Genomic DNA, 14291 nt, shown 5'->3' on the forward strand with positions numbered 1-14291 from the left:
TTGCCACTGTGGAGTTGTTTAACTACCTCAGCAACCTCCACCAGGGAAATTGATGCCAATCCCCCCTCATCCTCCAGCTCTGCCTCTACCATAGAGGGCGTATTAGTCGGATTTAGGAGTTCCTCAAAGTGCTCCCTCCACCGCCCTATTACCTCCTCAGTTGAGGTCAACAGCGTCCCCATCCTTACTGTACACAGCTTGATGGTTCCCCGCTCCCTCCTGAGGTGGCGAACGGTTTTCCAGAAGTACCTTGGTGCCGACCGAAAGTCCTTCTCCATGTCTTCTCCGAACTTCTCCCACACACGCTGCTTTGCCTCTTTCACGGCAGAGGCTGCAGCTCTTCGGGCCCTTCGGTACCTTGCAACTGCCTCCGGAGTCGTCTGGGATAACATATCCCGGAAAGACTCCTTCTTCAGTCGGACGGCTTCCCTGACCACCGGTGTCCACCACGGTGTTCGTGGGTTACCGCCCCTTGAGGCACCTAAGACCCTAAGACCACAGCTCCTCACCGCAGCTTCAGCAATGGAAACTTTGAACATTGTCCACTCAGGTTCAATGCCCCCCAGCCTCCACAGGGATGCACGAAAAGCTCCGCCCGGAGGTGTGAGTTGAAAGTCTGTCGGACAGGGGCCTCCTCCAGACGTTCCCAATTTACCCGCACTACCCGCTTGGGCTTACCAGGTCTGTCCAGAGTCTTCCCCCACCCCCCCTGACCCAACTCACCACCAGATGGTGATCGGTTGACAGCTCCGCCCCTCTCTTCACCCGAGTGTCCAAAACATATGGCCTCAGATCAGATGAAACGATTATAAAATCGATCATTGACCTTTGGCCTAGGGTGCTCTGGTACCAAGTACACTTATGAGCATCCCTATGTTCGAACATGGTGTTCGTTATAGACAATCCATGACTAGCACAGAAGTCCAACAACAAACAACCACTCTGGTTTAGATCAGGGAGGCCATTCCTCCCAATCACGCCTCTCCATGTGTCTCCATCATTACCCACGTGCGCGTTGAAGTCCCCCCAGCAGAACTATGGAGTCCCCCGACTGGAGCCCCATGCAGGACTCCACTCAAGGTCTCCAAGAAGGCCGAATACTCTGAACTCTTGTTTGGTGCATATGCACAAACAACAGTCAGAGTTTTTCCCCCCACAACCCGCAGGCGTAGGGAGGCGACCCTCTCGTCCCACCGGGTTAAACTCCAACGTAGCGGCGCCAGCCGGGGCTTGTGAGTATCCCCACACCCGCCCGGCGCCTCACACCCTGGGCAACTCCGGAGAAGAAAAGAGTCCAACCCCTATCCAGGAGTATGGTTCCAGAACCAAGACTGTGCGTAGAGGTAAGCCCCACCAGATCTAGCCGGTAGCGCTCCACCTCCCGCACAAGTTCCGGCTCCTTCCCCCACAGAGAGGTGACATTCCACGTCCCCAGAGCCAGCCTCTGCTGCCCGGGTCTGGTCCGTCGAGGCCCCTGACCTTCACTGCCACCCATGTGGCAGCGCACCCGACCCCAGCGGTTCCTCCCACAGGTGGTGGGCCCATGGGATGGAGGGATGTCCGCCACGTAGCTTTTTCGGGCTGTGCCCGACCGGGCTCCGTGGCAAACCCGGCCACCAGACGCTCGCTGACGAGCCCTCCATCTGGGCCTGGCTCCAGACGGGGGCCCCGGGCTTCCTCCGGGCAGGGTCACTTCATCCCTTCCTCGATTTTTCATAGGATTTTTGAACCATTCTTTGTCTGGCCCCTCACCTGAGACCACTTTGCCTTGGGAGACCCTACCAGGAGCACAAAGCTCCAGACAACACAGCCCTCAGGTTCATAGGGACACACAAACCTCTCCACCACGATAAGGTGATGGTTCCCGGAGAAGAGTCAACAAACCGTCCAAACAATAAGACAATATGGGTCGTATATTCCTACCCTAGGAGCGTGTCCAACCTCATATCTTAGCCAGAGAACCTCAGTCGTGGTTTTGAACGTCAATGTTGCGTTCAAGGTTTAGGCACAAAAACTACTTAGTTAAGTTTAGAAAATTTTTTTGATTTGGGTTAAAATCAGACGTTGAGACTTCACTTCCGGTTACGCATGTGACACTGAACGTGACGTTTGTAAAGTTTAAAAAAGAAAAAACGGTCTCCTGGCTGAAAGTCCTGTGTTTGTTTGACCCATCCACCACCCCAACCTGCCTTGGGGCGCTCTTCACTTTGTCACCTTACTTCCTGCTTTGCTCCCGTTATAATTACTATGACCACTAGTGGGCGCTGTCACTATCAACGTAAATATAGGATGTAATTGCTGCTTGAACAAATTACCTATGGAAGCCTTTTTCCTGGGGAGGACAGTCTCTTTTTAATTTTTGTGTTTATCTGCTCAGAGAATACATTTGTGATTGGACAGTTTTATCTATATTTAATCTTAGCAATGCTTAATTGGTTAGATAAATGAACAGTACAATGTTTTTTTTTTTTTATTTGCAGCCAAGAAACACAGACAATAAGTTGCAGATGCAGTATTATTATGATTCATGTACATGTCTTCTCACAGTACAAATGGAGTGCTGAGGACCAGACCGGCATTACCCTGAGCCTTAACGCGGTCTCCACCTCTACAGGAAGACATTCTTCTAACTTGGTGGTGCGTTCAGGTGTCTTGCAGCCAGGGCAGAGTTATACCTTCACTCTCAATGTATCCCAGCCTGGCAGAGGGCAGTGGGGCAGCGCCAGCCTGACGATACTACCCAACAATCCGCCGCACGGAGGCCTGTGTGATCTCAGTCCAGAGTCAGATATACATCTGCTGGAGACAGTGGTCACCTACAACTGCTCAGGTAACATTGTGGTCTTAGTAGACGTGTTACTGAATCTAATATCTTTGTCACTTTCAATGGAGAAAAAGCAGCAGTCATCCTGCAAGTCAAAAGAGTAAATGCTTCTTCAACAATCTGATTCTGTTCCGCTAACATCTGTCCTCTTTTTGCAGGGTGGCAAGATGATGAAAGCAGGACCACTCAGCTGATCTATACCTTCCAGGTAGCACCATGCCAGCCCATTGGCACAGTGTGCCCTCTGCTCACTCTGTACAGGTGGATACAGGCCTCAACCTATAGCAATTAGTAGACAAGGAAGGGTGAATATTATAAACTGCGTTTTAAAAAGTAAGATTTGGATTTACTTACTGTCAAACTTAAGCTGTTTATCTTTTGTCTTCATTTCTCTCCCTAGGGGTACCCGTTCAACATTTGGCAGCCTGGTTCCAATAGGAAGTCCTGGGCAAGAAAAAAGCATGTCAGTTATCACAATCACATTGCTGGTAGAAGACCATCTGGGGGCAAAGGCCATTGCTCTGAACAGGTAAGCTACCAAGATTTGATGCAGCTGGAGCAAAAAAAACATCAGAATTATGTTTGTTAGTCTTGTTCTGGGTGTTATGTGCAACACCTGTCAAAGCACTTTATTTTTCAGTCAAATGTTGGACAAATCATTTAGGTTATTCCATGTTAGTTAGACAATGTACGATACCTTTTTCAGTACAAATACCAGTACCCTTAAAGTGATGATACCGATACTGGTATCACGTACTTCCTTTGATACCTTTTTTAATACTTCATTCGATACCCACCATGTGAATGGAGGCTTTCAGTTACGCAAAATGCTACCACCACTCCCTACCGTTCAAATGAATTTTACAAGTGTTAAAATTATTAAAGTATTGGGGGGCCCTGGTAGCTCACCTGGTTGAGCGTGCACCCCATATACTAAGTATATAAGTACTAAGTACTAAGTACAGTGCCGCGGGTTAGAGTCCAACCCGTGGCTTTGTCATTCCCCTTCTCTCCCCTTTCTTGTCTTCAGCTATCCTGTCAAATAAAGGCAAAAAGTAAAGTATTTATTACATAACTGAACAAAACTGTACAATGTATTACTATTTGGGCTCAAGTTTATCACACCACAGACTGTATGGGTTGTAGCTGCTGCAGTAGTTGGCCAATCACATCTCGCATTAAATCAAAGAACGCTTGCAGTGATTGGCTGCAAACTGAACCATGTAAATAGTAATTTCTTGGTAGATCTGGGTACAAAAACGAACAAATTAAGGTATTGTTTGACTGGACAAGTTTCAATACTGCTTGGTTATGGGTTGCTACAGTACCAATACACAGCCCTATTCCACGTCATGCCAATTGTCTTTGTCATTTTTTCGTGAACTTTCACTCTTTCTGATTGCTCCTTTCCTAGAATGTTGACAGTTAAAAATCCTGCAAGAGACGGAGTTGCCTGTCAGTGGCTCAGAATCAAGAGCCAGACAGAGCTGTGGGCTTTAGTCCAACATGGCAACCCTCAACAGATCATCCCTTATTCCATTGCCCTCATCAGCCAGCTCAATCAGGTAATGTGTCAGCATCATATCTCATCTGCCAGTGCATAAAATGACACTTTATACGGATTCTGATTAACTATAACCCAATGAGTAAATGAGAATCTTGACAGGTCTGCTCGGAATATGGACTAATGAGTTTCACCCACCTGTCCACAGATGGAGCCTGTACGGACTGCCATGGAGCTCATGGACAGAAGGGAGATCCGTGAAAATGTGACCCAAGCCCTGGCCTCTCTCCCCGTGTCCTCCTTGTTGCATGTTGATCAGATCAGCTCAGCGTTGTCACTGTCAACTGTAAGCAATCGCCTAGTTTGTTTCCTCATCATTCTCAGCCCGAAACATTTATCAAATGATAACTAATATTGGAAATGCTTCATAATGAGACGGCTGCAGAATCTCAAACATCTCAAAGATTTTGAATCCATTGAGAACATTCTCATATCGGCAGTGGTGGAAGTCCTGCATTGAAAATGTTACTTAAGTGAAAGTATGTAATGTATCATCAGGAAAATTTACTTAATGCAGAAAAATCCTTACATTTTAGAATCTGGAAAATGGCTAATCATCTCAGCTGGACTTGTAGGCCTGTATATTGTGGGGTAGTTTAAGTTATAATAAAACATTTTTTATAAACTTCATGTGTGCAAAAATCTCAATTTGTAAAGTAACTAAAGTTGTCAGGTGAATGTAGTGGAGTAAAAAGTACAATATTTATCTCTGAAATGTAGTGGGAGTAGGAGTAGAAAGTAGCATGAAAAGACTCCGTAAAGTACAAAAAGGCAAGAACCCCACATCATACTTTTGAAAATGCTCCTTCATGATTGTGAAGATCCAGGACTTAGCCAAAAAAATTGAACATCGACAACTTCTCAGTCCCTCCCCCCTTGCCGCTAAAGCCCAAAACGATCTCCTAAGCCCCTCCCCCCACAAGGAATGCGTGTGCATGATCAGTGATTGACACACAGTTAGACACCCCCCCTGGCCCTGATTGGACAGGGAGCTGTGGATTTTTGCAAATCGCGCTACAGGCTGTAGGTGGAGCCAGAGGAGCCAGATTTTTCTGTAATGACCTGCTTCATATAGTTCTACTGAAACATAGGGTCAGTTTCAGCAAATATGACAGAAAGTTAGTTTTATAAGGCTTACCTACTGCAGCTTTAATTCTGCAAAAAATGTCATTATTATCTTTGTTTTCCCAAGTCTGTTCCTAGAGAATTGGTATGTGAAAAGTGCCAGGAGAAAGTTCTGGAGGCTGTGGGCAAGATGATCCATGTCATGGAGGACCAGATGAGTCTTGGTGTTTTGTCAGCTGTGGAAACAGGGAAGAACATCCTTACCATCATAGGTGCTGGTCAACCACCATCTCCTGCATTCAAACAGTCATGTGCTAATGGTGAACTTTACCGAATGGGTGAATATTCTGTGTTCTCTTTGTTTCTAGGTAGCATCCTGGCAGCTGCCTCTGAGTCTGTCAGTGCTTCCAGATCTCACCCAGCCCACACACGCACTCTGCACTCAGCTTCCACGACCGCCCAGTCAGCGCTGGGTCACGCCGGGGCCCTGATGCGCTCTCTGATGCGTTCCCGTGTTCACGGCGAGGCGCCCCTTTCGCTATCCACCGATTATATCAACACAGTGGGTTTCCATGGAAACCCCACTGACCTCCCCTGCAGTCCCCAGTCCAACCAAAACCAGATCATCCCGTCCGAGTCATCATCAGCTGACAGATCGAAGAGTTCTCGCCCATGTCCGTTTCATATCCCCAGCTCCCTTACCGCTCACCTGAAGAGTCAGAAGTCTGACGTGGTGCAGGTACTGTTTGGTATGGATGCAGAGTTGGGATCCAACCCATTGCTGACTGGAGCCGACCCTCCAATTTCCACCGCTCTGGTTGCCATGGAGCTCAGCACACCTCAGGGCCAACCCATCCCCATCCAGGATCTGGACCTGGAGCAGGCCATACGGGTCACCCTGCCCAACAAGTTTCCTGTGGGACAGGACGATGGGAGGGTAGGTGAAGCTGGGAATGGGACATGTCTGACTGTGACGCTCTCCACTGAAGGAAGGTTGAACCTCACAGTCAAAGCCGTGGATGGACTGGATGAAAACGCAGGTTTATTTCTCTCCTTCAACTTCAGCCTGGACCCAGGTACAGTAGATTCATTTCTCCCTCTGGACCTAGCCTGTTTTTTTTTTCCTGATTTTTAAACTTTTGCACTTTGATAATGCTAATGACCAATTGGCCTTAATGCCTATTAACTTAAGGACCTACTTCTAATGGGTACAAAGCCACAATTTATCTATTTTCTGTGTGAAGAATGTCTATGTCATTATATTATTATCTTTCAAATAACTCTGATCTATTTTCTTTTAGCTCTGTTCTTGTGCTCTACCAACTTCTGAGAAAAAATATATTGCTCTATAGCTGCTTAATCTTGCATTGCCAGACCTATTTCCATAGTGCTGTGGAGATGGGTCTGGCTACACCACACATACATTCGCAGGAACTTGTTTTGGTTGGCACCCAGCAGACCCTACTATCACTGGAGGGCAACAAAAGTCAGACATTTTCACATTTCAGACACACCGTCAGACACATCATGGCTGTAAATGTCTATTCATTAGGAATAAAAACAGACTAGCTTCCTTTGTTTTTAATACATACATTCAATTTTGAGAAGGTGTGGTGCATCCAGCACATTTCAGGATGTCTAAAGTCATCTGAACGAGAGTGAACTGGTCGATCATGCAGCGCCTACATAATAATTTATTATCCCTACTGTATATCTGTGAGTTTTTGCATGAATTTTAAATTACAAAGGCTGTTTTCAAACTGCATTATGCATATCTAGGAGCTACTCCAGTGAGTCTGGGACATGTTAAGATAGAAGTGCGCTCTACAGTGCCAGGGACTAATGCATCCCAGGATTCCCTGGTGAGAGAGTGGGCTCTCACTCTCTCTGCTCCGACCACCTCCACAGAGGAAACCATACTTCTGTCTCCACTGTGAGTCACTGCTCTTTTCTGTAACTCAGTTCTCTGTCCGGTTGCTCATTTACCTGAACAAAGAAGTGTTGGTTACACTTCACTTGAAGGTAGCTACATAAGCGTGACATGACACTGTCATGAACGTGTCATGAACATTATAAACAAGTCCTAAACGTTTATGACATAACGCTTCTTTTAGTAAGTGTCATTCGGTTTTTGTCATGACAAGTTAGAATTAGGGTTAAGGCTCTGACACACTAACCCGACGGCCGACCTTCGGCAGAAAAGGCAGTTAGACTGACTGCCTCCCAGAGTTGGTAAAAAAAGTGCCTCGGAACACACCGAAGCGACGCCGACTTGAGCGTACGTTCTGCTCGTGCGCAAGACGTAATACGTCTCCATAACAGCAGGCAGCGCTAATCTGTATTGTCGCCCAAAAAATGAAAACCGACAGCTGATTGGACGAATGCGTCACGTGGGTCTGGTTGCTCCCGGATTTTACATCCAGGCATTTACGAAGATAGTTCACCGAAACGTGTTTCTGAAAACATTTTAAGCGAGAAATAGACCATGCAGTTGCTGAATCTGTCTTCATTTCAGATCGACAAAGGTCAGTTTAAAAGATTTTCGTCAGATTTTGAGTAGTTTAGTCACACTCATCCCGCTCGTCATTTCCGGGTTAGCACTCCACCAATCAGATTGGTCATGGAGTCCGACTGCCTGCCTTCCGATTCAACAAATCAAATCGGTCAAAATGAAGGACGACGGCCGCTCCGACGGACGACGGCACGGAACACACCGAACAGACTCGAGTCACCGACCTCGCCAAACTGTCCGACGGCCGATTATCGGGTTGGTGTGTCAGGGCCTTTAGGGTTCATATGTCATGACAGTGTCATGTGTTCATGACACTGTCATGTCACTCTTATGTAGATACCTTCAAGTAAAGTGTTACTAAAGTGTTTTACATGACTGAATTTCATAACACTTTCTAATAACCATCCCTAATAAATGGTACATTGATAGTTAATTCATAGTTATTTTACTGTTTACAAACAACTCAATTTTAATAATGTTTACTAATTATTAGTAATGCTATAATTGAAGTTATTCTAACAGTTTATTGTTACACACGTCATAACATTGTATATATTATGTTAAGCATTTATTAATGATGACCAAATGATTTGTAAACCTGTAAGAAATCTTTTGTAAAATGTTAATACACATCATTTGGATGCTATTATAAAGTTGCAATTGATGATTTTAATATCTTGTTAATGGTTCATAAATACTTAATGTAAAGCATCTAAGAAAATTATTTAGATAGCTATAATCGGTGCACGATAATTAAAATCATCTCTTTTATAGATCACCAAAAAAGAGTTAAATGGGCCAGAAGAATGTTACTTGATGCTTTATAAACCACTTAGTAATCATTTACTGATTATTATAAGCCTCAGTTGCAACTTTATAATAGCCATCCAAATACTGTTTATTGATGGTTTACAAAACAATTATTAACCATTGAAGTATTAACTATCTATCTAAATTTATGAACTCATTATTTTATAGTACACTAACCTAATGATAAAATAACATCAATTATAATATTAATGAATACACATTATAAATAAATGTATTTTGTTAACAGTGAAAAAGCATTTTACTAAAGTTAAAGTAACGATCAATGTATAATTTATTAATGGTGGTTATTATAGATAGCTGATAGATAGAGATAGAGAAATGGATAGAAAGAGAGAGAGAGAGAGAGAGAGAGATAGATAGACAGACTTTACTGTTTTACAGCAGCAAGTTACAAGGACATATAAAGTGTTACCCTGAATTATCATCCCCAACAGTTTGGACAGGACTGACAAGCCTCTCTCTGTCAACCTGACCTGGTCTCTGGCAGACGGCTCTCCCGTCCATGTGTCGGTGTGTGTGTTCAGCTCTCTGTGCCAGTACTACAGTGTGAAGGAGAGGCGTTGGAGCAGTGAGGGTCTACAGCCACTGGAGGGCAGCACCCTCCACGCAGCACACTGTCTCACCCAGCACCTCACCATGTTCGGGGCCAGTGTGTTCGTCCACCCTGGGGCCGTTGTTCTGCTGCCACCGGTATGTGAGAACACAAAGCTATTATTGAGTGCATGTATTTTGAAAAAATACATTCCCCAAATGCAAAGTCAGGATTAGAAAGCAGGCTCTTCCCCCTCTCCCTCCATCTGTGTCTTATCTGTGCAGCCAGGCGGCCCCGTGCGTAACGTGCTGGTGGGGATTGTGTGTGCTGTCCTGGTTCTGATTCATCTTCTGGCGGGGCTCATCGCCCATAAACTGGACCTCTTGGACAGCCTGAGACTGAGCCAGGTCCCTCTGTGTGGCCGAGCGGGGCTGTACCACTACAGAGTGCTGGTCAAGACTGGCCGGAGGAGAGGAGCAGGTCAGCCAGGGACAAGTCAACACGATGTAGAAAGGAAAACAAGTAGCAAAAGCAGTTTCATGTTTGAAATAATGAAACCTCTAACTGGGGCTGCACGATATGAGGAGTATATGCGATATGCAAACAGACACAATCTAAACAGATATTAAAGTGTACTCAGTTCTGCTACTTTCAGTATTCTGCTAAATATAACAAATGGCTTGTTACATTTCAAACAAATGAAAGGAAATACTTTCTAACATTCTTTTATTGAACAAATTGAACATGGAATGGTACGGAAGAAGATTAGTGCCACGTGGAAATTGTATTTGAGTTCTGAGTTTAAAGTCAAAATTCTGATTTTAATCTCAGAACTCAAATACATTTTTTCATGTGTGGCCCTAATCCTCTTCCGTAGAATTGAATATAAACCACTAAGAAAAGAATGAGTTCCATTTCAAAGTGCAGTTTTCTACTGATATTTTCTTTAAACTAACACAAAAAATCTCCAAGTGTTTTTTCGCGATGTGTCGCAGCCAGTTGATATGGCGATGACGATAACAAAACACGATATATTGTGCAACCCTACCCCTAACTATATGTAATGGAAATGATTAATGCGCCCATCAGGTACCACGGCACACGTTGGCATCAGTCTGTACGGTGTAAACAAGAGCGGCTCTCGCCATCTGCAGAGGGGGGGAGCTTTTCAGCGCGGCAGCCTGGACCAGTTTCACCTGGAGACAGATGACAACCTGGGAGAAGTTTGGAAAATTCGCATCTGGCATGATAACACAGGTTCAGTTTCATTCAATTTTATAGATGGTGTCAAATCATAACTGAAGTTATCTAAGGACACTTTACCGGTAGAGTAGGTCTAGACCGCACTCTATAATTTACAAAGACGCAACAATTGCCCCAAACCGCAACATTTTGGTGCAACATGGGCGAGGAAAAACATTTAACAGGCAAAAACCTCAGGCAGACCCTGACTCTTGGTGGGCGGCCATCTGACGCGACCGGTTGGGGGTGAGAGGGAGAGAGGAAAGTGCAAACATATTCTTTTCAATTCTTGTTTTAAACATATAATCTAATATGGGATCTAAATCATATTAAATCAAGTAATTTAGGATATTTTGGGAGTTACGTTTCAAACTCCAAAAATCTTTGGTTCATTTAAAAAAAAAAACCTTAAAAAAAACTTGTAGAACACCAAATAATTTGTTGAAAAATCAGATATTTTGTCTTTTGGATGTTGTGCACCCTTGCTGGTGTGTGTCTGTCTGTCTGTCTGTCTGTCTGTCTGTCTGTGTGTATGGGTCTGTGTTGTCTGTCCCCTGTCTGGTTTGGACCTGATCTGGGTTGGGTTGCAGGTGGGTGGGGGATTTGGGAGGAATTGACATGTGGTTTCTCCTATGCTTCGTTCACCACTGCCTGTATGATGTATGTCATTTTTTCTGAAAATTAAATAAAGAATAGTTGAAAAAATCAGATATTTTGAATAAAAAAAAAAGAGAGATCAAACTCACCTTCTTACTTGAGACTATAAGTAGTCTGGATGACTACATGTGAATCTCATTTATGTAAATGTAGGTCTGGACCCGTCCTGGTATGTTGAGCATGTGGTGGTTTGGGACCCTCAGACAGACAACATGTTCTTCTTCCTGCTGGAGGACTGGCTCTCTGTTGAGAATCCGAAGAACGGCTCTGTGGAGAAGGAAGTTCTAGCCTCATGTAAGCGTGTACACTTACTTTCAACTGAGTAATGTGTACGTCACGTATCCACTTGTGTTGATAACAAAGTCCGGTGGCTGTGTTGTTTCCCCCAGGTCCCGAGGAGCTTTCTCAGTTTGGACGAGTCTTCACCTCCCAGCTGATGTTTGGGATGGTTGAGGACCACCTGTGGCTGTCACTATGGGAACGTCCGGCCCACAGCCGCTTTACCAGGGGTCAGAGGGTGACGTGCAGTGCTCTCATGGTGCACCTCTACCTGGCACTGGGGGCTCTGTGGTACGGGGCTGTTGGCATCGAGGGCCACAGGTAGGGTGGCTTATAGTAGGGCTTGGCAATATATCGATATTATATCGTTATCGATCTATGAGGCTAGATATTGTCTTCAATTTTGGATATCGTAATATGACACAAGTGTTGTCTTATCCTGATTTTAAAGGCTGCATTACAGTAGCATACAGTATAGTACATTTTCTGAAATGACCAGACTGTTCTAGCCGCCCATTATTTGCCTTTACCCACTTAGTTATTATATCCACGGTACTGATGATTATTTGTCCAAAATCTCATTGTGTAAATATTTTGTGAAAGCACTAACAGTCAACCTTATAATAGCCCAACAATACCGATATCAATGTATTTGGTCAAAAATATCGTGCTATTTGATTTCCTTCATAATGCCCAGCTCTAGCTTATAGGCCTTCAATATAAACCCATAAACATTTCTTGCAAGAGAATTAATAATATAACAAATGTCAGATAATGTAGAGTAACTATCGAAAGCTTTATTTCCATTTGATAACATTTCAATTAAAGGTGCAGTAGGTAAGACTTATAAAACTAACTTTCTGTCATATTTGCTGAAACTGACCCTATGTTCCAGTAGAACTACATGAAGCAGGTAATAAAAAAAAAAACGTCCGGCTCCTCTGGCACCACCTACAGCCTGTAGTGCGATTTGCAAAAATCGCACTACAGATCAGATGCACCAATCAGGGCCAGAGGGGGGTGTCTAACTGCGTGGGTTTAGCGGAAAGGGGAGAGGGACTGAGAAGTTGTCAATAAGAAGTTTTTCTTTTTAGTCCTGGATCTTCACAATCCTACCTACAGCACCTTTAAGATACAGTTCTTATTACTCTTTTATAGTTGTGTAATATTATAATTTAAGGTAATATAACATTGTCAGAAATAAATACAATGTAATGTGTTATTAGTATTTTTGGCTTATTCAAAAGGTACATTATGTAATTCTTTGTGTCATTGCATGGCATTACATTGTTCCAGATATAAACCTAAGTCTGTCAGTAGATTCTGACAGGATGGAACTGATTTGTGTCCCCTTTGCCACAAGTGGACCGGTGTCAGCCCAGCTGCTGGTTAACTGGGAGGCAGTTGCCGTGGGGATGACTGTTGCGGTACTGGTGTTTCCTCTCCAGTGTTTCCTCTGTTTCCTGTTTAGGAGAGCTCACAGTCAGGTAACTTAAAACAGCTACTTTATTACCATGATACATTTAACTGCTGAAAGAAACCCCGTCTCCAACCAAGGTTATACTAGTTTAGTTATAATAGTTTAGTATATTTCATATCAGTTTAGTTTTGATTAGTTTTCAGAGTGCATTTGTTAGTTTAAGTTTTTTTTAGAAAGGTTTAGTTTTTAGAAGAATGCCTTTATTTATCCCGCGAGGGGAAATTCACAATTTTCACTCTGTTAGTACAGTTGCACACACATTAAACACAGGCCTGAATTACACACATGCTCAGGACCTATACATGCTATACACACTAATTGTTGAAACAAGAGCAGAACCCAAATGTAGACATAAACGCAGAGCCAGAGTAAGAGTTAACAGGTTCATTCAAGGTACTTAAGTCAAAGTCCAGGTTTCCCGAAATGGGAAAGCAAGTCGAGGTTTCCAGAGAGGCGAACAGGTCCGGGAGGAAAGGGGGGTTCCGAGCAGGAGTGGTTCCGTCAGAGTTATCCAGCGGTCGGCTAGTGGTGAGGTCCAGTGGTGGTTGTCTGGTCCGGTGGTGGCAGGAGTCAGGTTCCAATAGTATCTGAAGCACAAGAGAACGGATCAGGACAGGCAAAAACACAAATAGCAAACAGATGGCAAGTTCGGTCATGAGCGAGACTAACTGTAGTCGTGTTGACTATGATCTGACGCAGAGTGGAGGGTTGACCAGCTATATGAAGCAGAGGTTGATTGAGGTAAATGAGATGCAGCTGGAACCCTGACTCCCGCACACCAGACTCCACTCCTGTAATTAGGGACAGACAGAGGGGAGGGAGAGAGGAGAGACAGAGAAGCTACCTAGGAGCAGCAGGCCTAACACTAATGGAGAGATGTCAGAGTGAGGGGAGCGCCCCGAGCAGTAGGGGGTTCGGTGCCTTGCTCAAGGTCGCCTTGGTAGTGCCCAGGAGGTGAACTGGCACCTCTCCAGCTACCAATCCACGCTCTGAATTTTGGTCCGTACAGGGGCTTAAACCAGTGACCCTCCTGTTCCCAACCCAACTCCCTCAGACCGAGCTCCTACCATCCCAATTAATAGATTTAGTTTTAGTTTGTTTTGTTAGGACCAGGTATAATGTCTCTGAAGTATGTACCTACATATACAAAATATATATATATATATTTTTTGAGACTGGCCACGATGTTTAACTTTAGTGTCCGATGTGAAGCAATGACGGCACAGCGCCATCTCATGTCAAGTCAATTTCTGTGGTTCAATGTGACGAGAGTTGACGGAAAGTTTAACCTGGCTATACAGTTCA

General features: G+C 44.4%; 1 protein-coding gene across 1 annotated transcript in view; it reads left to right on the forward strand.

The window, feature by feature from the left end:
- The window catches only part of pkd1b (polycystic kidney disease 1b), a 50511-nt gene that overhangs the window by 20938 nt on the left and 15282 nt on the right, over positions 1-14291 (forward strand). The window contains exons 13-26 of the mRNA XM_078279956.1: positions 2548-2830; positions 2983-3085; positions 3225-3353; positions 4239-4389; positions 4537-4674; positions 5581-5725; positions 5822-6529; positions 7233-7386; positions 9321-9486; positions 9613-9808; positions 10418-10585; positions 11381-11521; positions 11617-11827; positions 12870-12993. Coding sequence (XP_078136082.1) covers positions 2548-2830; positions 2983-3085; positions 3225-3353; positions 4239-4389; positions 4537-4674; positions 5581-5725; positions 5822-6529; positions 7233-7386; positions 9321-9486; positions 9613-9808; positions 10418-10585; positions 11381-11521; positions 11617-11827; positions 12870-12993 — 2817 coding nt within the window. The remainder of the gene's footprint in view (positions 1-2547; positions 2831-2982; positions 3086-3224; positions 3354-4238; positions 4390-4536; positions 4675-5580; positions 5726-5821; positions 6530-7232; positions 7387-9320; positions 9487-9612; positions 9809-10417; positions 10586-11380; positions 11522-11616; positions 11828-12869; positions 12994-14291) is intronic.

This window comes from Sander vitreus, chromosome 21 (genome assembly GCF_031162955.1).
Source record: "Sander vitreus isolate 19-12246 chromosome 21, sanVit1, whole genome shotgun sequence".
Lineage (NCBI taxonomy): Eukaryota > Metazoa > Chordata > Actinopteri > Perciformes > Percidae > Sander > Sander vitreus.